General features: G+C 46.9%; 1 protein-coding gene across 2 annotated transcripts; it reads left to right on the top strand.

Moving 5' to 3' along the window:
• The first annotated feature begins 4,891 nt into the window (after positions 1-4,891).
• LOC148513803 (dnaJ homolog subfamily C member 3-like) lies at positions 4,892-23,090 on the top strand. Of its 2 annotated transcripts, none has more exons than XM_088481230.1 (13): positions 4,892-5,149; positions 7,567-7,698; positions 9,777-9,887; positions 11,411-11,535; positions 15,848-15,922; positions 16,295-16,438; positions 17,428-17,609; positions 20,135-20,254; positions 20,929-21,034; positions 21,263-21,383; positions 21,652-21,784; positions 21,885-22,033; positions 22,530-23,090. In XM_088481230.1, exons 2-13 carry the CDS (start codon positions 7,617-7,619, stop codon positions 22,667-22,669), a joined length of 1,488 nt encoding a protein of 495 aa, XP_088337356.1. In that variant the 5' UTR covers positions 4,892-5,149; positions 7,567-7,616; the 3' UTR covers positions 22,670-23,090. The 2 variants fall into 2 exon arrangements, with proteins under 2 accessions (XP_088337356.1, XP_088337357.1); XM_088481231.1 differs by lacking the exon at positions 4,892-5,149 and adding an exon at positions 5,246-5,267.
• The last annotated feature ends 2,373 nt before the right edge of the window (positions 23,091-25,463 follow it).

The following is a 25,463-nucleotide window of genomic DNA, read 5'->3' as shown; positions in this document are numbered from 1 at the left end:
TAACCCCTGGGACGCCGCAGCGCATGCCGCTCAGCAGCGGCCCGCTGTCCCAGGGGGTAGTGGAAGCGCAGGTTGGTCGCCTGGCTCCACGCTGCAGCCAGTCCCCAGGGAGCCCCCTGCCTGGGGACTCAGGACCATGTGACCAGCAGGGACCCACCGCGGGACCCCGCTGCTTACCTGCATCCCCTTGGATCCGGCCATGGTCCAAAACATCTGGGGACACCGCTAGCCGTGACCCCAGATGTCTACCAGCATCCCCGGATCAGTACCGGCGTTCTGGTACCGGCGGGGTGTAGGGGAGACGGCATGGACGTCAGTACTGACTGTCCATGCTGTACTCCCAGATGTGCAGCCAGCGCTGCCTTTAAAAGAAACTTCAGGGGCTCTTCATAGCCCCCCTCTGCACAGTGCCGGCCAGGCACCGACGAAACTGAGATGCCTTGGCCCGGGGGCGGGGTATAGGAGAGGGACCCAGATGCATCCTGGGAGACTGAAAACTTTAACTCTGTGGTGCCTGAAGACTGACGTCATCACCTATACCCCAAGGTATCCTGTGGATACCCTATGGACCCTGAAGTAGAAAATCCCCACGCAGTCGTCCAATATGGTAGCAAGCCAAAGACAAATCTAATAAACTAATGTGTGGACAGCGCTGATGAGGTATACAATAATTATATAAATGATATCAAAATATGACCATGAATGTAATATAAATAAATAAAATTTATTAAACATATAATTATGCTCTGACAATCTTAAAATGTATGTATGAAAACATCACATCAGTTAATACATACAAATCTACGAAAGGTACACCTATGAATATAGAGAATATATAAGGCGGATAAATATAGGTAAAGTGTCCACAGCAGCAATAATAATAAGAATTGTTTGGTACTAAAATATTCCTTAATGTGAATATATGAACCAATAGCGTGATTCTTGCTCCAGCAGCCAATGAATATACATAGGAATCCATACAATCAAATTACTCGGTGCTGCCATGAGCCTACCCTTGTGATCCGTTACATTCATGGGCATATTTGGATATCATTTATAATTATCGTATACCTCATCAGCGCTGTCCACTCATTAGTTTATTAGTTTTTCCACGTGCATTCGGGAACTTTTAAAGGCATCACATTCAATTTCCAGCCAGAAGAATGGTGTTTAGAAGCTCAAATAGACGGTCTCTTATTATTCTATTAATTTGGGGATTTGAAGTTCGATTGACGTTCGATTTGCTAATCGAATGTTAGTAAATGAAGGGATCCTATATTTGACTATGGGAAAACATTGATGTTTTTGCCTGTATTCGATTTTGAGCGAAATTCCATTTTCTGTTCGATTTGACATTCGATTTTGGCTTTAGTAAATCCCCGATATCAAAAATCGAATGCAAATCGAACAGAATCCAAAATCGATCTTTTCCCCAGGTGTTACGGTGCATTGCATAGCTTCAGCTGCTTGTACAGTCAGAGCTGTATAGCTATAAGATGCTCTTTTAAAGCCTGGATTAATGCTGCCTTAGTTCCCTTTTGAGCCCATGTTCTAGAGAGGTGATCATTTCACAGGTGACAATAGATCGTTACCCTCTTCCCTAATGTTGAGCTCCAGTGGCAGAGACTCTTGAATATGGTAACAGGTAGTGAGCAACCACAATAAAAGGTAATGAGGACATGCTGTTGCATGCCGCAATATATAGCGCTGACTGTGACAGTGACCTCCCCCTGATCCACATACAGGGCCTATTTCAGAGTTGTACGCTTTTAGCATAGACGCAACAGACCCTGCGAATGCGCCAATCGGCCACCATCGGTTAGTTTGCTTACAACTGTGAATCAGGCTCACGATCGGCAGGCCCGTCGCAGTGCTGGGCTCCGGAGAGAGTCAACTCGGCTGAGACAATAAGCGCCCCCCGAATTAAACCTTTCCAGGCTTGTTGGGTGAGGTCATGCCTTGGCACCTCCTGGCAGCCACCACTTTTTCGGTATAAACTGCCTAGCGGCCGGATGCATGGGAGGGAGACTCTGTCTGCGCATTGCGCCCACCGCCGGATAGCGCAGCGCAGTTCAGTCCTGCTCCCCTTCCCTAATTGGCCTGCTGCCCGACGCGTAGCACATGCAGGGTTGTTCATTGACGGAGCAAACCATCGATGGTTTCTTGCCATTGTTGCAAAACACAGGCGGCACAATCGATGGGGAACCATTCAATGGCTATCCCTAGTCAAGGCTGCTGGGTCCTCACTAGCTACCTACAAGCTGTTGATTCACAATATACGGAAACCAAGTAACTGAGGGAGCAAACTAAACTAGAGAAGTCGTTGATCTGGCTGCTAGTGGACATATTATTTAGCAATTATAAATGGACACAATTTGGCAGATATTGGGATATGTCAGATCAGGACTAACTTTTATAACACTTATCAGGGTCTCTGCTAGGTATCACTGATTTGCTACTGACTAGGTCAGAGCCAAGGACTGTATCACCCTGACTGGTACTACAAAAGCATCAGTACTGAGGACTCGCAGGTCCCCAAGTCCTAATGTAGTGAGGCAACAGTCTAATTTAATACTCAGAATGAATATTCCATTACTCTGCACATATACCATATACATGTCTTACTGCAACCACCTTTGGAAAATACACAAAGGAACCACAAGTCCCCGAACACTCTATCACAGGCTGGGTGACATAAACTAGAACACAATTGGTTGGTCTTTCCTTGCTTCTAGCAATACCTAATAGTTACAGCGTAACCTTAGCGATCTAATAGCCTCTTCAAAGACTGTTTTCTAGAATTTAACATGCGTTGTAACTTAAAAAATAAAAAACCACAGAATGTTACTCAGCTTATTCTGAGGCCCGGGGCATGGCAGGAAAATGCAGGTCCAGGCTTCAACTCAAATGTGATCCCCAAGTCTGACTTAGAACAAAAGGCTCTCATACCTTTTATGAACTACCCTCTATAATGATGTCATGACCTAGTGCCTGGCTGACTTGTTAATTAACCCAGAGTCCATACCAGGAACAGGCATGTAACTTTTAAGTACAAATAACTGTACATCATTTCCTTTGTGTAATAGCTACATGAAATATGGTATGTACACATTGATCTGTATTAAACTATAAATTGAGTGTAAGGACGACTGTACTGAAATGTGTGATCAATAACATTATCTAATTTCCCCCAAACAATAAGTCTTAGGGCCTCTCAAATGACATTAGACCAGCGTACAAAATTCAAGAATATTCCAGTGATTTTGGGGACTCCAAGTTATGATCGAAATATTAATTCTTAGTCAAAAACTGATAACATATGGTAAGGTATTTGATCCCTGTTTATGGTCAGTCAAAGGTCATGATTTGATGGCTGTTTCAATACCTGCTGCTGTGTTGGGTGCCAGGTAAGCATCTTCAAGTCATTGTCATGCATAGACAAAAGGCCTTGTTTACCAATCGCCTCTCCAGGAATTTGCCTTTCCTGCTGATAGGACACAATAAATGATGTACATTTTAATGAAACTACACCCCCCCCTCTGGTTGCCTGAGGTTGATTTCCATGCTAATATAAATACTGTGATGTGTGCAGCAGTAGGCAAAGCAGGGACATACAGGGTAGACAAGATAAGCTCACAGCTATGTCTATAGCCAAGTCTGAAATGTTAGGACATTCAGCACTTGGAAACCACTATCCACCTCGTTCCACACCTGATGGGTCCCCATGAGATGTATGTAGATCAGGGTCAGTGGTCTTTGAGTCCATAAATGCAGGGGACATGGTAAGACCATACAGTAAACGAGGCCACAGACGAGGACACTGACTTAATAGAAGAACCGGAAAATTCTGAATTTCATGCAGCTGGTGCGGACCCCGTAGGAAGCAGACAAGCCTCCCACATCGCCCCACTTCCTCAGAGAATAATGTCATTGTGAGCCTTCCTCCCTCTGCACGATGCCATAAATTGCGGTATTGTATAGCGGGACGCCGGGGCCCGCGATGAGGCGAATAATGGCGGAAAGCCCACTGCATCCTCTGGAGAATGCAGGACTTCAATGGAGCGAGACCGCCCGCAACCTAAGGAGACTTTTGAATTTCGGGGAGCTTGTCAGGGTGCCATGCCCACTACGCCTCGGGGGACTTGCGCATTTTGGGGAGCTCGTCCGTACCCCGTAGAGAGCAGACAAGCCTCCCGCCTCAGTCCATAGCGTATCTCCCCTCTCTGCATGATATCGTAAATCATGGCCTTATACAGAACTGGGCCAGTCGAAAATATTGGATAAATAGCGCCACACCGTCCGCACCTCTCCCTACTCCCATCGTTTGGAATCCAATGGGGAGTCCAGGTCAAAAATGGGCCCCATACAAGAGATATAAATAAAGGACAATAATAATACCCTACAGGCCCCCACCCCAGCTGGAGCAGCCCCCCCTGACGTTTGGCACAGGGACCCCTGCAAGCAGCCCCAATGCTGTAACCACCAGGGACCACACCAGCTAAACCAGTACAGCTGCAATTCCTCCACTGACCTCAGGGATCGCTGTGGAGCTCACAGCCGAGCTTTACATGGAACAGTAGCGATTCTCTCTAGCCAATCACAGCGCAGATGGGGGCGTGTCTCGGTGGCCGGATATCCAATCCGAAACAGCAGCCGGTAAAACGCAGACCATCGCAACCAATGAAAAGGGGAGATGAGCAAGGGCATGCAGTGAGTGACGTAAAAAGTCAGGTGAGCGAAAGGGACTAATCACAGGTGAGCAAGTGGCGAAGCGCCAGAGGGACGCATTTAAAAGCAGCCAATGAAAACGAGAAGAGACGGAACCACGGGGTGCACTGAGGCCAATGACAGGCGAGTGAGGGCGGTAATGCCGCGCGTACATTGCTGTCTCTAGGAGACTGGAAACAAGAGGCGTGTGCGAGGAAGGCGTGGCCAGCATACTGAAAACATGACGTGTGACTAGCGGGCAGCTGACCAATCAGCGGCCCCCACGCTATCTCGGCCAGGAATGCGGTTGGAGCGCGATACAATCCCGGAAGCGGCGGCGGGAGACAGAGACTGGGGGGTCACGTGTCACCTCATCACACCCGGAAGCGGAAGTCCTGGTGTCACTGTGTGTCTGCAGGATAATGTGACAGGAGAGCTGCAGGTACTCCCTCTGTGTACTGATATCCTGCTGTGTAATGTGCTCTGTATAATGACAGGGTGAGGGTATATATACTGTGTGACTGCTGTCAGTGGGTATCTCTGTATAAGGACATGGTGAGGTGTGTATATATAGACTGTGACTGTACTCTCAGTGGTTATCTCTGTATAAGGACAGTGTAGTTGGTGTATATATATCCTGTTGTCAGTGTGTGTGTGATGCTGTGTAATGTGCTCTGTATAAGGACAGGGTGAGGGATATATATACTGTATGACTGCTGTCAGTGGGTATCTCTGTATAAGGACAGGGTGAGGGCAGGGTGTATATATATATATGTACTGTGTGTCTGCTGTCAGTGGCTATCTCTGTATAAGGACAGGGTGAGAGGTGTATATATACTATGTGACTGTACTGTCAGTGGGTGTCTCTGTAGAAGGACAGGGTGAGGGGTATATATGCTCTGAGATTGTGCTGTCAGTGGGTATCTCTGTATAAGGATAGGATGGGGGTGAATATAGGCTGTGTGTCTGTACTTTCAGTAGTTATCTCTGTATAAGGACAGTGTGGTTGGTATATATATCCTGCTTTCAGTGTGTGTGATGCTGTGTAATGTGCTCTGTATTAGGTCAGGGTGAGGGATATATATATAGGCTGTGTGACTGTACTGTCAGTGGCTGTCTCTGTAGAAGGACAGGGTGAGGGGTATATATGCTGTGAGACTGTGCTGTCAGTGGATATCTCTGTATAAGGATAGGATGAGGGGTGAATATAGGCTGTGTGACTGTACTGTCAGTGGGTATCTGTATAAGGAAAGGGTGAGGTGTGTGTGTGTATATATAGACTGACTACTGTCAGTGGGTATCTCTGAATAAGGACATGGTGAGGTGTGTATATATAGACTGTGACCGTACTCTCAGTGGTTTTCTCTGTATAAGGACAGTGTGGTTGGTATATATATCCTGCTGTCAGTGTGTGCGTGATGATGTGTAATGTGCTCTGTATAATGACAGGGTGAGGGGGTATATATACTGTGTGACTGCTGTCATTTGGTATCTCTGTATAATGACAGGGTGAGGGGGGTATATATACTGTGTGACTGCTGTCAGTGGGTATCTCTGTATGAGGGGTATATATAGGCTGTGTGACTGTACTGTCAGTGGTTAGCTCTGTATAAGGACAGGGTGAGGGTATATATACTATGTGACTGCTCTCAGTGGGTATCTCTGTATAAGGACAGGGTGAGAGGTGTATATATACTATGTGACTGTACTGTCAGTCGTTATCTCTGTATAAGGACAGGGTGGTTGTTATATATACTGTGTGACTGTACTGTCAGTGGGTGTCTCTGTAGAAGGACAGGGTCAGAGGTATATATGCTGTGAGATTGTGCTGTCAGTGGATATCTCTGTATAAGGATAGGATGGGGGGTGAATATAGGCTGTGTGTCTGTACTTTCAGTAGTTATCTCTGTATAAGGACAGTGTGGTTGGTATATATATATCCTGCTTTCAGTGTGTGTGTGATGCTGTGTAATGTGCTCTGTATAAGGTCAGGGTGAGGGATATATATAGGCTGTGTGACTGTTCTGTAAATGGGTATCTCTGTATAAGGGCAGGGTGAGGGTTATATATACTGTGTAACTGCTGTCAGTGGGTATCTTTGTATAAGGACAGGGTGAGAGGTATATATACTGTGTGACTGTACTGTCAGTCGTTATCTCTGTAGAAGGACAGGGTGAGAGGTGTATATAATACTGTGTGACTGTACTGTCAGTGGGTATCTCTGTAGAAGGACAGGGTGAGGTGTATATATGCTGTGAGATTGTGCTGTCAGTGGGTATCTCTGTATAAGGATAGGATGAGGGGTGAATATAGGCTGTGTGACTGTACTGTCAGTGGGTATCTGTATAAGGAAAGGGTGAGGTGTGTATATATACTGTGACTACTCTCAGTGGATCTCTCTGTATAAGGACAGGTTGAGGTATATATGTATAGACTGTGTGACTGTAATAAGTGGATATCTCTGTATTAGGAAAGGGTGAGGTGTGTGTATATATAGACTGACTACTGTCAGTGGGTATCTCTGTATAAGGACAGGGTGAGGGGTGAATATAGGCTGTGTGCCTGTACTGTCAGTAGGTATCTCTGTATAAAGTCAGGGTGAGGTGTGTATATATAGACTGACTGTACTGTCAGTGGGTATCTCTGAATAAGGACAGTGTGGTTGGTATATATAGACTGACTATACTGTAAGTGGGTATCTCTGTATATGGACAGGGATGGGGCTTTATATAGACTGTACTGTCAGATTGCTTTGTATAATAGGTGAGGGGTACTTGTTGATTTTGTGAGGTCTTATTCCCTAGGCCTCTCTCTATATAGTAAATATAAAGGATTGTAAAATATTCTGTGTGCTGACAGGTGCAGCAGAGAGAGGACTTGGACATCTGGAACGAGAGTGCCACACAGGCATGGAGAGAGAGAGACGGGGAGTGAGTGGGGTCCTCTCTTCTCTCTCCCTTCTCTGTGTGATCCTGGATCTGCATCTGGATGGTGAGCCAGTCTGATATCCTTACTGATAACATGCCTCCCAGTACAGACAGACCATCTTCCCCCAGAAAATTGTGATCTCTGGGTCTCACTCAGACCCGCTCGCGAGCGCAGGATACTCGGCAAGCGGGTCGATGGTACCCGCATGCGCACGACGGAGGGAGCTCCGTCGTGCGCATGCGTGAGACCCGGATAGCGACAGCCAAGCTGTCGCTCTGGGTCTCGCACCAAAGGGGGCGTGCTGTCGATGGTGAGTGACAGCACGCCCCCTTTGGTGGGCGTGGCTGCCAGACGGTAGGCGTCCCATGGGAACGCCTACCGTCTGGGGCCGGCCCCACTGACATCACTAGTGATGTCAGTGGGAGTGATTTTGGCTCTGATAGAGCCAAAATCACTCCAGGGCTTGCGGCAGCGAGACCCTACTGCAAGGGTCTCGTCGCAAGCCCCATGGTCGCGATCATCGCGACCATCATCATGGACGCTCGCATAAGCTGTGGGTGGTAACCCACAGCTATGCGAGCGTCCAAAAGGCTGCTCCAAATTTAAATAGGACGGCCCTGATTCAGAGCGATCGCTCTGGTCAAAGCGTCCGACTCTGAATCAGGGCCTCTGTTTCTGAGACATCTATTTGTAGATTTGCTGTCACCAGCTGTTTTGGTAGAACGCATTCTCTTACACCTTTTGAGGTGTATTTATTTAGTGCGGACAGATGGACCAGCCCAAGCGCAGCAGGTTTTTCTGTGGTCAAACATTCAGACATCTCTTTAGGGTCATGCAAAACTTAGTGTAATATCAGTAAAAATCTACAATTAAAATACAATTGGTAAAATTCAAGAACAAATAAAAGCACTCCTCAATTGGACACATTGTTTTTCTTTTTTTTGGCATCAGCCACTCTCCCAGGATAATAAATTCTACAGACAAAATAGTATATTAATGTTGGCAGAACAAATCATTGTGTGTGAGCAATCAAGGACTTAATGTATTTTGATGAAGAAGACAGACACACTTGTGGGGCCTGCTTTATGTCACCTAAGAGCTCCTCAGACCATTAAGGCCTAGCTAGCATTCTTGTGGCTAGAAAGGGACAGATTTGGGTCGCTTCAAATTCAAGGTATAATACCCATGAGAACAGTACATGTTCAAAGCAGTTTTTTCCATATTCTGTATTCGAAAACACTATGAACACTGTATACATTTGGAACCATTAGAACTTGCTAAAAGAAAATGTGTCAACAACATATACAGGCCCCATAAAGAACCCACAGTTATAATGCATCTCCCCATGGAATCAGTATAACATAATCATGTTTCATATGCATATGTGTGAACAAAAATAAAATTTTTAGTGTAATTAATGCCATACATCTGCTATGTTTCAATACATGTTTATGCTACATTTTTAGAACCCATTATTAAAACAGTTCTTGGACTAAATGGCTATAAAATTATATTAAATGTAATCAACACACGATCACTCTTTTTGCCATGATGTCACCAAGACGGGCGCTCGGGCAGGGAAGAACAATTAATGAATGTAGCAGTTCCCCAGTTCCCCCTTTTTTTTTTTTTTTTATTTGCAAGATCCGTCTGCTATTGTAAACTGTCCACGTTCTAGCCTTTTTAAAAAAAAAAAAATGGCAAATTACAAGAAATATACATGAAAACTAATCCTTCATAATCCTTCTTTTTTTTTTTTTTTTTTAAGAAACTGAATTTTTCACTATTTTTTCTAATTAAGCATTGTGGCTTTTTTTGTCATGTTAAACTCAATAATATTCTGCCACACGTGTTCTTAATGAATTCAGGTTTGCTACATTTATAGAGACAATTGTTAGAGCTACATTAGTTAGGTCATTATTCCATGTTGGGAATCAGTCAGGGAGTAGCTGGAGACATCCTAAGAATTTTTGACCGGTTGACCGGTCCACTTGAAATGACTGTGGGCTCCTGTGAGAAGAGCGCCCCCTAGAGGTCACAATATCATGGGACGGGACTGTACGGACAGCTGATTATTTTCTTAGAGTGACTGCTCCTGGATACTGTCTGGTGACTGTGTCTCTTCTGTGTTTGATGGGCAGGATCTCTGGCTGCCAGCCAGACAGAAGTGGAGAACCATCTGGAGATGGGCCGGAAGCTCCTGGCTGCAGGACAGTTGGCCGAGGCCCTCTCTCACTATCACTCGGCTGTGGGTGAGTACAGGGCTGTGTGTGTGGTATATAACCCGTAATGGTCGGTGATCACAGTAGATGTTTAAAGTAACAGCGAGATCATTTCCCTCGTCACTATGAAGACGTGTATTATAAGGCATAATGGGACCTTTGCTGTACGTTATGCTGCATAGTAAGGGTAGAGTGTGGCCAGCGTTACCTGTGCCCCGCACTCTGCTCTGTGGTCATAGTAAGTCAGGCGGCCAATGAGGGCTTACTGCTGTGTGCCCGTGAGTGTGCACAGAGCTGATCAGACGGTTAATGAATAGTGAGACGCTGTTTCTCCAGCAAAGCTTCTGACGGAAGCCCTGCACAGGCCACGAAGTAAGGAGCAGAGGGGGGGTCTTTAATAAGGAGTCATCCCACTCAGTCAGCGGAACCGGTCAGGTGCTTCATCCTGCTATTAATAATGGTGGGCACCCCAACTCAGACACATTACATGATATAATACCAACGTGCATGTACTGTCACCTGACCCTCCTGCCCAAGTGCACCTGGACGGTAACGGATTTGGAGATACTTGATGAGGCGACTGTTTTAATAACGATATAATATGGAAAGTGAGCCCACAAGGCCTAGCTCGGTACGTTTCACAGCTTTAATACAGGCTGCGTGCATCCCGGTGGTTTTACTATAAAGGTGCCCATCCACTAGACGATTAAGTTGAGCGATCGAACGATAACGATCGTTCAAATCGTTTGCAGAAATGTCTAAAACGTCCAGCGATGCGCGTGCGCGCTGGTCGTTTAGACATCTATCATCTGGCATACATGCTGGACAACCTGACGATATCGTCAGGTGCAGCATGTTTGCAGATGGTAGATGAGCCTGCACTGAGCGACTGCTCGTTCAGTGCAGGCTCATCGCAGACTGACAATCGACTGAACGATTACAGTGTCGTAATCGTGCAGTCGTTTTCAGATCTGCCAGTGGATGGGCGCCTTAACTCTTCAAATCCACAGCAATCTGGTTAAGCCTCCAATGACACACAGCATGTAGGACAAGATTTGTGCACCAGGGGGCAGCACTCCCTGCTACACTCACAGCGAGCCACTCAGCATAATTAGAGTGATATCTCCGAAATCAGATTTTCTTTTTCTATTTTCCCAGTGCAGTTTAGAAGCAAAATCTGCATTTTGTTGCTGTGCACTAGTTCTCAGAAACTCTCCCCTCTGTGTTGTACTGAATGCATACATTGTGTGTATTGAGCATGGGAGATAACTACCTGTGTGCTTCCTGCGGGTAAAACAAAAACTCCTGTACATGCTAGGGGAGCTGTGTCCACCGCTGAGACCCCAAGTAAATTGATTTAATTCATCCGCATGAATATTTGTGTAAGGTATCAAATTGCTATTTTCGGGTTTTTTGTTTTTTTTTTCTCTTCTATATCTTTTATTTCATCAGTGTTGATGTGAATTTTGGATTGTATTGCGTAGACCGGTCAGAGACGAGCCCCAGTCTGCCGTCCTCGTGCGGCTGTCTTATTTATATCTCTCTCATTGCAGATGGAGACCCCAGCAATTACCTGACGTATTACAAGCGGGCAGCGGTTTATCTGGCAATGGGGAAGTTTAAATCAGCGCTTCCAGATCTCAGCAAGGCCATAGCACTGAAGCCGGACTTCCTGGCGGTAGGGACGGGGTAATGGGAGGCTGTGTGGGGAAGGCACAAGTAACCGTAGCGATAAGTAAATAGATTTCCATATATATAGGGCCGGATTCAATTAGATGGGAAAAACCATAATCGGCGAAAAAGTTTTGCCTGTTGCTGCTTTTCGCCTGTTCGGATCTTATCTCCAAATTTAATTCCAAGCGGAAACTCAGTGCAATGTAATCGGCGAAAAAGATTTGCCTACGAATAGCTGGTGTACAGTGCTAAATCTTTATTTTGGGGTGCAAACGTGGAAAACCGACTCAGGACCATTGGGACAGCTCCCCCAAAGGACAAATCGGCCAAAAAAAACCAAACCTAAGAACACCCCAAAAAAGTACTTTAATTTTTGGGGCGAAAAAGTAAAAAGTGGGGGGACAAGCATAAAAACTAGCGAAATATACTTCTTGGGGGGTCTGAAAGGACGGGTCAGGTGTTTTTAGGATTGCAGGTGCGTTTTTGAAGTTTTTTTTTTTTCAAAGTTCACTTTAGAGACATAACGATATGCTAGCGCCCATTTACATATACCCTGGACAGGACGACTTATTGTCACCAAAACATACAGCTTTGTGCCATTCTTCACCACTTCTGCAAAGACTCTAATAAGAAGCAATTTAAACTACTTAAGTACCCCAAACACTGTTATTAGGGGTATTAGTGCACATCTACATTGGTTCCCTATGTTAGTGCATCTTTTTTTGTGGTACAGACTGATTTCCTCACTTCTGACAGTACTTTCCGCGTTCGCCGCTTGCCGTTTTCGCCTGTTTAGGAATTGAGTAGGGCGAAAAGCGGGGACGCTTGTGTAAAGTTTTCGCCTCTGATTGAATAGGGGCAATAGTGTTCGTTCTAGCACCCTGCACCTGTCACAACCCGCACAGTTCCTCTTTTCTGCCTTGGGTGTTGCATCTTGCTCTGGTGCTTCTCGCACACTCAGCCGATGCTACAAACCGCTGAGATACAGACCAGTGCGTGCTAGAAGCACCAGAGCAGAGAGCGACACCCCAGGTGTATCACCACCAAAGAACAGAATATCGCACACCGTGTATTTTATCTGTCAATCTTCCCTTTGTATTAGGCAGTGACGAGTCTGGTCATAGACGTGGACCCCGCCAGGCCAGCAGGAATCACACAGACCAGTCACTGAAGGGGCCGTTTTTAGATTTAGTGGTCTGAGCACGTAAGGGCTGGAGCCCACTGCCGACCCTGATCGGGATCTCAGCCCAGCTGCTGTCCTGCTCTGCACTCAGTGATCGCGCTGTGGGTCCCAGGGACCCCTCACTTAAAAAAAAAAATTGGGGTCCCATCTGAATTAAATGTTTTATGTAAATCTAACAACTTCAACAGAAAGAAATAACGAAAGCTAAAAAGTTTTGTACAGCGTTATTTAGCTTTGTTACAGCAAGTACGACATCTAATATTAATCCAAGCGACATAAATCTTGTATAAGTGCACAGTGACCTTTTTCCATCATAGTCAGCTGCCAGTAACAACCATTGTGGCTGCCACAGGTACTAAACTAAAGTTTAATGTGTGAAAACATGTAAACACCGAACAGCCGTATATTGGGCCTGATTCAGAGCCGCTCGTAAGCGGCCGCTCGTTCGTTCCGACTGATGTTCGCACAACTGCGCATGCGTACGGATTTTAATACGCATGCGCGAACCAGTCAGTGCGGCCGAAAATCGTGTGCTCGCTGAATAGCGAGTGCCTGCTATTTTGAGTGACGGGAGTAAGCGTTTGTAGGTGGTAACAGGGGAAGGTGCTTGAAAACGGGGAGTGGAGATCCGAACGCAGGCGTGCCAAACGGTCAAAACGGGCGTTTTATGGGTGTGCATAATTAACAAAGCAGCGTCATTGACCACGTCACTGGGTTGTTTTATAGTCAGAACTGCTCGTATGATTGTGGTAGGAAAAACCAACCACAAGAATAGCGAGCAGTTCATACGCCGTCCGATGTACTCGATTAATCTAATAAATAGCGGACATGACGTATGATGCGAGCGGCCAGGGGGCGTTTTTTTCAAAATTACGTTCGCATGTTTTGTTCGCTCGTTCAGACATAAAGGCGTGAACAGACCGCAAAGAGCGAACGGTTAATTTAAATAGCCAGACCCTTTTTCTGGACGAGCGAGCGCAAATAGCGTCCGGCTCTGAATCAGGCCCATTGTTTTATAATCTTCAAAGCTTGGAACACATAACCGTACACTATCACACATAAGTTATTCACCGGATTAATACAGGAGTCTTTTTTTTTTTTTTTTTTTTGGTCCATTTAAATTCCTACAACAGTTTTCAAAAAGACCAAAAAGCTTTTCCTGGAGCAGCTTTTTATATAAATTATAGACATAACCGTAGTATAAAATGCCTGCCAGCCACCCAGCTAACCACTTCTCCTATCCTGCGCAAATAAAATCTAAAGCGTACCTAAGCCGTGACCAAGTCCACATTTATCTCGCTTGACTTTTTCGGCAGCAACTTCCAGTGTAGTTTGTGAATCTGCCAATGGTCGCCCCCGAGGTCTTTTCATTTACCATCATCACCCAGTCTATTGCGAGAGGCAGATTTTACAGGTTTCATACAGGGAAAGCCACGTTCTGCGTCAGCCGAGCTGGTAGGAATTTGCTACAGGAATACTGGCGAGCATTACAAAGCTGTATTCAGATATCGGGGTTTTTGTACAATCATCAACCGATCACCCCCCGAAAGTTGCTACAGATGGGCTTTAATTGCAAGAAGTTACTGCGCAAATCTGGCTCATCAGTTAGAGGATTTGGACCAGAAGCAAAGTGATTAATTAAAACATCCAGTTCTTTGTACCCACAGAGCCGTATTCAATTTGAGCTGATCCGCGATACTATTTCGCGGCCCGGACTTTTCGCCTAATTGCCCTGTTTTGTAGGCGGAAAAGTATCGCGCGCGTGCCCGCTTTACCCCGTATTCAATTTGAAAGTAGGCGAAAATGGGACCCGGTGAAACTAACAGGCGGAAAGTCCTGTCAGATTTGGGGAAATCAGCCTGACACCCCCAAAAGATGCTTTGACATGGGGGTTCCCTATGATACTCCCCGATTTGGCTTGCTGAAGATATTTGGTGTTTTTAAACGGGCTCAATAGCTGCTAAATAGCGTTTTTGTATACGTGGTGCAGAATAGTATTCGGGAGTATTTTTTCCAGTAAAATAACTTATCCCAGCAAGTTTGCGGTACTTGAAAATGGGGGTCAGCATATTTAAAAGTTACTAAAGTGAAGTTTGAAAAAATCGTGAAAAACCCGCCTGCCGCAAGCACCTGCAATCAAACACCTGGGGCATACTTGGGGACCCCAAGAATACGGGGTGAAGGCAAAACAGGCGAAAAAGTATCGCGGATCCGGTCTTTTCGCCTCAAATTGAATACGGGCCATAGTCTTTTAAATCAGCAGGTAAAGCTGGATAATGCTTTGGGATTTGTAATAACCTCAGAAGAGGTCAGTAGACCTAAGGCTTCCTCAGGGAAACGTTTTTTTTTAAGCACCAGCAAACTGATGGATGTTTGATATTGTCAGTGTCCTAAATATAATTCTACAGATAATCTGTTGCGCAGACCTTGAGACTCGGACCCATGCTGCGACGTGTGCCCGCCCACCATACACTGTTTGCATTGTTTTTGTGTACAGTGGCACCCATACCCACCCCAATTAATAGCAGCACCCACACCCGCCTCGGCACCCGCTAACCCGCACACCTCTGCAGCTCCCCCACCCGCCGCAACACTAAACCTCCACCTGCCATCCTCCCACCCCGCCATCTTCACGTCGGGTCACGGAGCCGCGTGTCCCTGTAGTGCCGATACAGCCGCCGCATGACCCAGGAAAGGCGCCAAAGAGGTCTGGCCAGGCTCCACCTCCGCTTTTTATAGCCTGCAGGGTCATCAATCGCTTAATCAGGAGCCAGGGATTGGCCACAGCAGAGCGCGTCCCCGGGGACCCACCCATTTTGAAAAGGCGAGTCTCCGGTCCTCAGTACCGGGTAGAATATGCGTTATAGCGCGTATTTGCGATCACTGGCACTTGCGTGGCTTCATGGAACCCAGCCAGTCAGCTCCAAACCGGTTTAACCTTCCGTGAGTGTGAATGTATGGCCAAAATTACCCACCATGACCCGCCGTGCGGGCACCTTTACTGACGCTGACACATGAAGGCCATTACTTATCACGTTGCATTAGTATCTTTATAAATGACCCATAATGTTAAAGGGGTACGGCCAGCCACTTACTGCTGTCTCTATTCCATCTGTACGGTTATTTCCTGCAGGCCAGGCTCCAAAGAGGGAACATACTGCTGAAACAGGGGGATACGGAGGAGGCCAGCCAGGATTTCCAGGCGGTGGTGAGTCTGTCCTGATACCTTTAAATGCAATGTCGATGCTTCCCCCCCCCCCCCCAACCTCAAACAAGTGCGACTATCCCTTTTATAGTGTATTTCAAGCCTAATAGTTCTTGCTGCCAGTTATAGTAATGTGTCTGTATAGCACCTCATTATATAGCCCAGGGCTGTGCAGAGAACATTGGATCGTTCATGTCAGTCTTTGCCCAATTGGAGCTGACAGTGTAATTACCCTGCCGCGCGCACACGCATCCTCAGTGTACAGAGCAGCGTAACATGGCGGCGCTTTATAAATAAAGGCTATTATAATAAAACACTAGGGTCCATCCTGTCAGAAGCCAATTAACCCCCCCACCCCCCTTCTCCCCGCGCCAGTTGCAGAGCAGCCCCACCAACGAGGAAGCCAGGAACCAGCTGGAGCGAGTGCGGGGTCTGGAAGCCAGCCGAGAGGAGGCGTGGGCGGCCCATGGCAGAGAGGATTATGGGGAAGCCATCAGCTGGCTGGAGAAAGTGATTGAGGTAATGGACGGGTGCGTTGCTGTATGTAGGATGAAACCAGTGCGGTGTCTGACGTCGCGGTGTCCTGTAATCGGGGGACAAAGAATGGCGGCTGTTCCTCTCATGGTTACAACTTGTTTGCACAGAAGCCGGAAGACAAATATAGTCTTACTGGTGCACTCTTAGTCAAATATAGGAAGTAATCAAACAAAGGGAGATAATTATGAAAAGATACTCATACATGTGCCTCTTCCTGTAATATGACTGGCACATTTAGGTATACCTTTATGGAGTTTTATGAAGTTTGTATTTTACTGGTTACCTCCTAGGAGAATGTTTTGTCAGGTTTGATATTAATTGGACAGAACCAGACCAATGATAAAACTGGCAAGCTCTGTGGTTTCTTAATACAACGGCAGCTGCGATTCTCATGTGTCAAAATCAATTCTAGGAAATCTATGAACCTATTCATGCATGACACATCAAAGTTAGGTGGGTACCTATTCTATTTCCCCACTTACATACATCCCATAGGAATTTACGATTCATATAGGGGAACTAGCTTTAGAGAGAGACTTTTGCCCAAACTACATGCGATACATTTTTATATGTATTATTATGAATGTGTCTCTTTTCTTTCATCCCAGTAAGAAGTGTATCCATCTAACACACTCTTTTAAAAATATATTTATTAAAGGTTAAGTATTATCTTTTCATAATTATCTCCCTTTGTTTGATTACTTCCTATATTTGACTAAGAGTGCACCAGTAAGACTATATTTGTCTTCCTGCTTCTGTGCAAACAAGTTGTAATTGTGATTTTCACAAATAATATCTGGTAGCACCAACAAAGATAGTGTCTTATGTTGAATTGTTCTTGTTAAAACCAGGATGTTGGTTTAGTTTATTATTTTTGTTCATAACTTTAACTGATTGATTGACTAGTGCGGATTCTACAAAAGTTCTTTTTTAGGCTATTCCTCTCATGTCTGTTACCCTGCTCTCTCTAGTATTCTCCCTGGGATCCTAGTGTTCGGGAGCTGAGGTCTGAGTGTTACATCCAAGTTGGAGATGTAAGCAAGGCCATCCAAGACCTGAAGCCCACAACCAAGCTGCGTAATGACAACAGAGCTGCCTACCTCAGACTAAGCCAACTCTATTACACCATGGGGGAGCACGAGGAGAGTCTGAGGTGAGGAGGGGATCTGTATTATACCATGTGGGAGCACGAGGAGAGCCTGAGGTGACTGAGATCATGCTCCATGGGGAGCATGAGGTGAGGGGGATATGTATTCTACTATGGGGGAGCACGAGGAGAGCCTGAGGTCGGGGATCTGTATTATACCATGGGGGAGCACGAGGAGAGCCTGAGGTGACTGAGATCATGCTCCATGGGGAGCATGAGGTGAGGGGGGGTCTCTATTATACCATGAGGGAGCACGAGGAGAGCCTGAGGTGAGGGGGGGGGTCTGAATTATTCCATGGGGGAGCACGAGGAGAGCCTGAGCTGAGGGGGGGTCTCTATTATACCATGCGGGAGCACGAGGAGAGCCTGAGGTGAGGGGGGGGGGTCTGAATTATTCCATGGGGGAGCACGAGGAGAGCCTGAGCTGAGGAGGGAGTCTGGATTGTACCATGGGAGAGCACAAGGAGAGCCTGAGGTGAGAGGGGTCTGTATTATTCCATGGGGGAGCACGAGGAGAGCCTGAGGTGAGGGGGTTCTGAATTATTCCATGAGGGAGCAAGAGGAGAGCCTGAGGTGAGGGGGATCTATATTATACCATCGGGGAGCACAAGGAGAGCCTGAGGTGAGGAGGGGGTCTGGATTGTACCATGGAGGAGCACGAGGAGAGCATGAGGTGAGGGGGGGGTCTCTATTATACCATAGGGGAGCACGAGGAGAGCATGAGGTGAGGGGGGGTCTCTATTATTCCATGGGGGAGCACGAGGAGAGCCTTAGGTGAGGGGGTCTGTATTATACCACAGGAGAGCCTGAGGTGAGAGGGGTCTGTATTATTCCATGGGGGAGCACGAGGAGAGCCTGAGGTGAGGGGGGTCTGTATTATACCATGGGGGAGCACGAGGAGAGCCTGAGGTGAGGGGGGATCTGGATTATACCATGGGGGAGCACGGGTACAGCCTGAGGTGAGGGGGGATCTTTTACACACGTGCGCATTACGCTCATGTGGTCTTTGTGTACTGTAGCCATGTACGGGAGTGTCTGAAGCTCATGTGGTCTTTGTGTTGTATTGTAGCAATGTACGGGAGTGTCTGAAGCTCATGTGGTCTTTGTGTTGTATTGTAGCCATGTTCGGGAGTGTCTGAAGCTCATGTGGTCTTTGTGTTGTATTGTAGCAATGTTCGGGGATTGTCTGAAGCTCATGTGGTCTTTGTGTTGTATTGTAGCCATGTTCGGGAGTGTCTGAAGCTCATGTGGTCTTTGTGTTGTATTGTAGCCATGTTCGGGAGTGTCTGAAGCTCATGTGGTCTTTGTGTTGTATTGTAGCAATGTTCGGGGATTGTCTGAAGCTCATGTGGTCTTTGTGTTGTATTGTAGCCATGTTCGGGAGTGTCTGAAGCTCATGTGGTCTTTGTGTTGTATTGTAGCCATGTTCGGGGAGTGTCTGAAGCTCATGTGGTCTTTGTGTTGTATTGTAGCAATGTTCGGGGATTGTCTGAAGCTCATGTGGTCTTTGTGTTGTATTGTAGCCATGTTCGGGAGTGTCTGAAGCTCATGTGGTCTTTGTGTTGTATTGTAGCCATGTTCGGGGAGTGTCTGAAGCTCATGTGGTCTTTGTGTTGTATTGTAGCCATGTTCGGGGAGTATCTGAAGCTCATGTGGTCTTTGTGTTGTATTGTAGCAATGTTCGGGGATTGTCTGAAGCTCATGTGGTCTTTGTGTTGTATTGTAGCCATGTTCGGGAGTGTCTGAAGCTCATGTGGTCTTTGTGTTGTATTGTAGCAATGTCCGGGGATTGTCTGAAGCTCATGTGGTCTTTGTGTTGTATTGTAGCCATGTTCGGGAGTGTCTGAAGCTCATGTGGTCTTTGTGTTGTATTGTAGCCATGTTCGGGAGTGTCTGAAGCTCATGTGGTCTTTGTGTTGTATTGTAGCCATGTTCGGGAGTGTCTGAAGCTCATGTGGTCTTTGTGTTGTATTGTAGCCATGTTCGGGAGTGTCTGAAGCTCATGTGGTCTTTGTGTTGTATTGTAGCAATGTTCGGGGATTGTCTGAAGCTCATGTGGTCTTTGTGTTGTATTGTAGCCATGTTCGGGAGTGTCTGAAGCTCATGTGGTCTTTGTGTTGTATTGTAGCCATGTTCGGGAGTGTCTGAAGCTCATGTGGTCTTTGTGTTGTATTGTAGCCATGTTCGGGAGTGTCTGAAGCTCATGTGGTCTTTGTGTTGTATTGTAGCCATGTTCGGGAGTGTCTGAAGCTCATGTGGTCTTTGTGTTGTATTGTAGCCATGTTCGGGAGTGTCTGAAGCTCATGTGGTCTTTGTGTTGTATTGTAGCCATGTTCGGGTAGTGTCTGAAGCTCATGTGGTCTTTGTGTTGTATTGTAGCCATGTTCGGGGATTGTCTGAAGCTCATGTGGTCTTTGTGTTGTATTGTAGCCATGTTCGGGTAGTGTCTGAAGCTCATGTGGTCTTTGTGTTGTATTGTAGCCATGTTCGGGAGTGTCTGAAGCTCATGTGGTCTTTGTGTTGTATTGTAGCCATGTTCGGGAGTGTCTAAAGCTGGATCAGGATGATAAACAATGTTTTGCACACTATAAACAAGTGAAGAAGCTTTCCAGACAGCTGGAGACCGCTGAAGAATTAGTCCGAGATCAGAGGTAAGTGTCTCTCCCACTCCTCCCCCCGCAAGGTATGGGTCATTGTCGGTCGGTTGCTGGCGAACCCTTTTTAAAGGATACTATTGTGTATAATTTAGAGCTGTGCATTAATCCTGCACTATCACTGAGGACTATTTCCCTAGCAGGTACCCCAGGGAAAAACTGGGTGAGCGAGTGGATAGATTGCAAAGGGGGCATGTTGGGAAAGCATTTTCCAAACTACCCATACCGTCTGGATAACTCCCCACATCTCCCTGATATTTGTAGGTGCACACACTGTGGATGTACCTCTCTCAGATGCCTGTACACCTCCCCTACCCTGTCCTCGTCATTTACTAGAACTGTACGTACAGGTGATCATATTGTATCTGCATTCGGCTATCCCAGCCTTTGAAGCCTTATACTCTGTTTTGCACGTGCTCACCATGTGCAGTAACGAGACAGTGCCAAGGATGGGGTTTAGGTGCTTTGCATTTGTCTGCGAATATTCCTGCACATTGTGCCTTTGTCACTATGGTGCTGATCACAGTCCAAAGAACATCAAAGGCCCGAAACGACACTGGGGTCTCACTAGCGCCTCCTCCTGGCGTTGTCCTGCAGTGCGCCTCATAGAGATCGGTAACATTTAATATCGGAACCATTGCTTACGGCGAATCTCTCCGTGTGTGACGCAGGTTTGAAGCCGCTATTGAGAAGTTTGAAGCAGCGATAAAAACGGAGCCGAATGTTGAGATTTACAGGAAAAGAGCCAAAGAGAGGATCTGTCACTGTTTGTCCAAGGTGGGTACTTTGACCCTGACCGACCCCGGGCACATTGAGGGTTCTCCGACGAACATTGTTTTAAAACCATCACAGTTGTGAGCCTTTGACAGTACAGGGTGAGGGGATAATTGGCTCATTATGATCAGTGTCTCTCTGAGCACGTTACTGACACACAATAGAGAACGTGCCCAAGTTAGCTTTTTTTTTGGATAATGAAGAGCCTTTAACCCACTGTGTCCCCCCCAGAGCCAGCACACGGAGGTAGCCATTAAAGTTTGTACAGAAGCGCTGCAGAGGGACCCCCAGAACCCGCAGACACTGAAAGACAGAGCGGAGGTCTTCATCCTGAACGAGGAGTTTGAGAAAGGTCTGTATGTGGTTCCTCCAGACATTTTAATACGCAGTTTTGCGCCAGCGTGAACTAGAAGGGCGTCTGAGAGTGCGGAGATGTGGGAGACAATGGCAGAGCTGCTTTGTGCAAATGTCACCACTGAGGAGGAGACTGGGATTGTAACTGCGAATACCGTAACCGGAGAATGGTTTTCTCACCCCTCATTGTTCCTTCTCTGTATTCGTCAGTTTCCCTGCGTCCCCCCTTTTCCCCGGTAACGTTTGCTCTCTCTGCGCTCTTACAGCTGTGGAGGATTTCCAGCAGGCGAAGGAACTGGACGGCGAGAATGAAGAGATAAAGGAAGGTCTGGAGAGGGCGCAGAAGCTGCTGAAACAGTCCCAGAAGCGAGATTACTACAAAATCCTGGGCGTGAAGAGGTAACACCGGCTTTGGGGTTGTGCCAGGGGAGCGGGGGAATGAACGTTTTCCTGGTCAGGGGTAGCATGTGACCTCTAGCTGAGCGCCGCTCTCTTACAGGAACGCCAACAAGCAGGAGGTGATCAAGGCGTACCGGAAGCTGGCGCAGCAGTGGCACCCCGACAACTTCCAGTCAGAGGAGGAGAAGAAAGCGGCGGAAAAGAAATTCATCGATATCGCGGCAGCCAAAGAAGTGTTAACAGATCCAGGTGTGTTGGTGCTTTGTTATATGTAGTGCGGGGGGGGTACTATCTGGTATAAATCTATGTGTACTAGCACAGTATGGCAATGTTTCCTGGCTATATAGACCTTCTGTGACATCCAGCTTCCTGTAATAGCACAGCACATTTTATACAGGTACAGGATTTCTGGAAATGGTTCCCTGTTTAGGCCGAAACTTTGAATTGATTGTCGGCATTAGACTTGGAGTCTCGCTCACACTCTCATTCTCTACACCACCCCCTCTCTTCTCCATCCCTCTCTCTTCTCCCCCACCCGCCCTCCCTCTCTCTTCTCCCCCACCCGCCCTCCCTCTCTCTTCTCCCCCACCCGCCCTCCCTCTCTCTTCTCCCCCACCCGCCCTCCCTCTCTCTTCTTCCCCCCTCCCTTTGCCAGTTGACAATTTGCTAAGAGCACAGAACGCAGTTTGCGTGTTAGCCAATCGCAGGTACTGGAGTGACCTGAGCCCTCTCTTTTCCCTTTCAGAAATGCGCCAGAAAGTCGACGCTGGGGAAGATCCGCTAGATCCAGAAAACCAGCAAGGCTCCGGACACCACCAGCAATGGCCGTTTGGGTTTAACCCCTACAGCTCGGGCAACTTCCACTTCAAATTCAACTTTAACTGACCGCGTTGTGGTCGCCTCCTGAAGAACTGATACCTCGTTACTCATATAGACCGTGTACAGTGGGGAGGTTAAGAAGCGTCACCGTAGCCCAATATTTCACTGATTTGGGTTAAATCTGACCACAGTCTTTATCAGTGTGACCACCAAGGAGCATCTCTTCAGCCTTGAGACGTAAATATGTAAAGCACAGCTACTTGAAGATTTCCTTTTAACGGACCTATAGGGAAAAGACGCAGAGAGCATATCGATGACATGACCAAGGATATCAAATTATTTTAAAATCCTACCAGAGGTGAAAAAAATTAAATTTATGGACTAAAAAGAATGAAAAAACAAAACCTTGGGGATTGGGGAGAAATAAAAAAAAAAAAAAAAAAATCTAATTTTAAATAAACCCCTTTCTGCTGATATTTATTGACACTCAGAATTAAACTGTTATCTGGTGTATCTCCTGATATACTCTGTGCTGCTGGGGCTGCTCCTCCCACTATATAACTCTCAATCTGTGGCTTCCTGCTGCCTCCATTCCCCTCCTCACATCATGTCACTGCCCCTGTCACATACAGCCCTGTTCTCACTAACACATCACTCCTCTCCTGATATACTCTGTGCTGCTGGGGGACCCTGCTCCTCCCACTATATAACTCTCAGTCTCTGGCTGCCTCCATTCTCCTCCTTACATCAGGCAGAACCACACATCAGAATGACAGAAATCGTGCTGCACAGGGCAAAATCTTTACTTTAAATATACCCGGCACCCTGCTCATGCCACATCCGTTTCCATGCCGTGTGCAGTGACCTATAAGGGGAAGAGAGAAGGGGCCCAGGGAACAGCTGGCTGGTTACCCAGCGGAGAGATCTGAGAAGATGGCTGCGTAAGGCAGAGACGTCCTTCCCGGTGATGTCGCTAACAGGGAGCGGAGCCTAGCGTGTGTCACGCCTGTTAGTTTTGCTCCATCACATTATATTTAGGGGAGACTGACTCCCAATATAAGGGAACTACAAACCGCTTCCTCATAAGCTGCATACATGCAGTGTTGGCATTGCTGACACTTCCACCTATTTACAGGGATATCCCAAGGTCCAGGCGCCACTAATGTACCAGGGATGTTCTGTGGATTCCATAGGTCACGTGTGTTCCCTGACGCAGCGTCACATTATACTTCTACTTGTACACGGCATATTGCACTGAGAGCACAGTACACAGCACTCTTATCCCGATAAGATAATATGGGATATTTATAACCTAATGGCTTCATTAGTCCAAACTCTAGTGTGATAACAGGATCTTACGCTGCATGGGGAAAGCTGTTTTATCATCATGGGATTCACTAGCTCTTGGATAGAACAGGAAGCACCGATAGATAGATAGATAGATATATATCTATCTCCATGTAAGTCAGGGAGTATGTTCCTTCCATGACATAGGTGCCACGAAGAAGTGATTTTTCGAAAATTCGACTCCTAAGAGGGTGCAAAGGGCTCCAATGTCTCCTCCCCCTGTGTAATGTCCTGACTGACTGTCTCATTGTGGCTGCAGCACAGATCACATTCATACACCAACTGTCACCCCAAGTCCTGCCAAACATCACTGGCAGTTGGTGTGGTTCCCCTATTTGAATAGTGAGGGAAGGGGAATGTGTTACTACAGAGGTGAGGGAGGGTAATGTCATACGAGATGAGTATGGGATGCCAGCGATTGGGATCCTGGAGGTCAGAATCTAGACGCCGGCAACCCGACCGGGTTAGGATACCAACACCTCTCGGTAGATATCCAAAACCTACCCTAACCTTCCCTCCCTGGTGCCTAAACCTAACCTCCCCCTCCCCGTACCTTACCCCTTTACCATTAGTGCCTATCCCTAACTCTCCCCCTAGTGCCTAACTCTCCCTCTAACCCCAGTACTTACCTTCGGGATCCCTCGTGGTCGGAATGTTGGCGCCAGTATTCTGACTAGTGTTGGGATTCTGGCACCGGCATTCTGACCGCCGGAATCCCCGCGGTCGGGATATTGACCGCACCCCTGTCTTACTATAGCTGTGATGTACCCAGCTAATGCTTGCCTGACCCGTTCTGGCCTTACCACAGCAGAGATCGGCATCCTCCGCTGGTATCTTCCCCTCCCTCCCGGAGACTCTCTTTAGAGCTGCTGCCTTATTAGAGTAGCTGAGTCCGGACCAGCCCCAGAATGACAGACAGGCTATTGATTGTCAGTATTTTATGTACGCATATAACCCGCTTGTTTGTGAGACCACAGGGGTTGAAGAATTTTGAGAGCTCCCTGCTACTGCCCGAGTGCCATCACCAAAGTGGTTTAGAAATCAGCCGCTGTATCTTCTACCTCGAAGGCTAAGGAGACCTCTCTTTTTATCAAGTTATTTGTCTTTTTACCCCCCCCCCGAGTATACTATACTTAGAGGCGAGAGTGCCTTAGAATTGCTGGCATTATGGTAATCGCACATCCGGTCACAATCCGAAATGGCGATCAAAACCGTGACTACAGTTGGGTCAGTCAATTATTAATCTGACGTCACCCGGTCGTCTTGAGTGAGTTATGTAGCTTTATAGACCTCGTACTGCCCATTGCCTAATAGCCAGGTGAGAGGAGATAATGAGAGAGGTATGAGGAAGTGACTGAAGAGAGAGGCGATGTGAAGGAGACTGGGGGGGGGGGGGGAGAGATTTTGGGGGAATGGTGCATGTTGCTTTATTATATCTTAAGTTAACCAACACGTTTCAGTTTGGGAAAATGTCTTACGCAAAATCTGTGGTCGGAGGGAGGTCTGTGGGCAC

This window comes from Taudactylus pleione, unplaced genomic scaffold, assembly GCF_031769625.1.
Source record: "Taudactylus pleione unplaced genomic scaffold, aTauple2 ptg000268l, whole genome shotgun sequence".
In the NCBI taxonomy this organism is placed as follows: Eukaryota; Metazoa; Chordata; class Amphibia; order Anura; family Myobatrachidae; genus Taudactylus; species Taudactylus pleione.
This window is presented reverse-complemented; position numbering and strand designations above follow the sequence as displayed.

Coding starts and splice junctions, on each gene's coding strand:
- LOC148513803 (XM_088481230.1), top strand. CDS start 7,617: ATGGAGAGAGAGAGACGGGGAGTGAGTGGGGTCCTCTCTTCTCTCTCC. Junction 11,536..15,847: donor TGAAGCCGGACTTCCTGGCG/GTAGGGACGGGG, acceptor TATTTCCTGCAG/GCCAGGCTCCAAAGAGGGAA. Junction 20,255..20,928: donor GAATTAGTCCGAGATCAGAG/GTAAGTGTCTCT, acceptor TGTGTGACGCAG/GTTTGAAGCCGCTATTGAGA.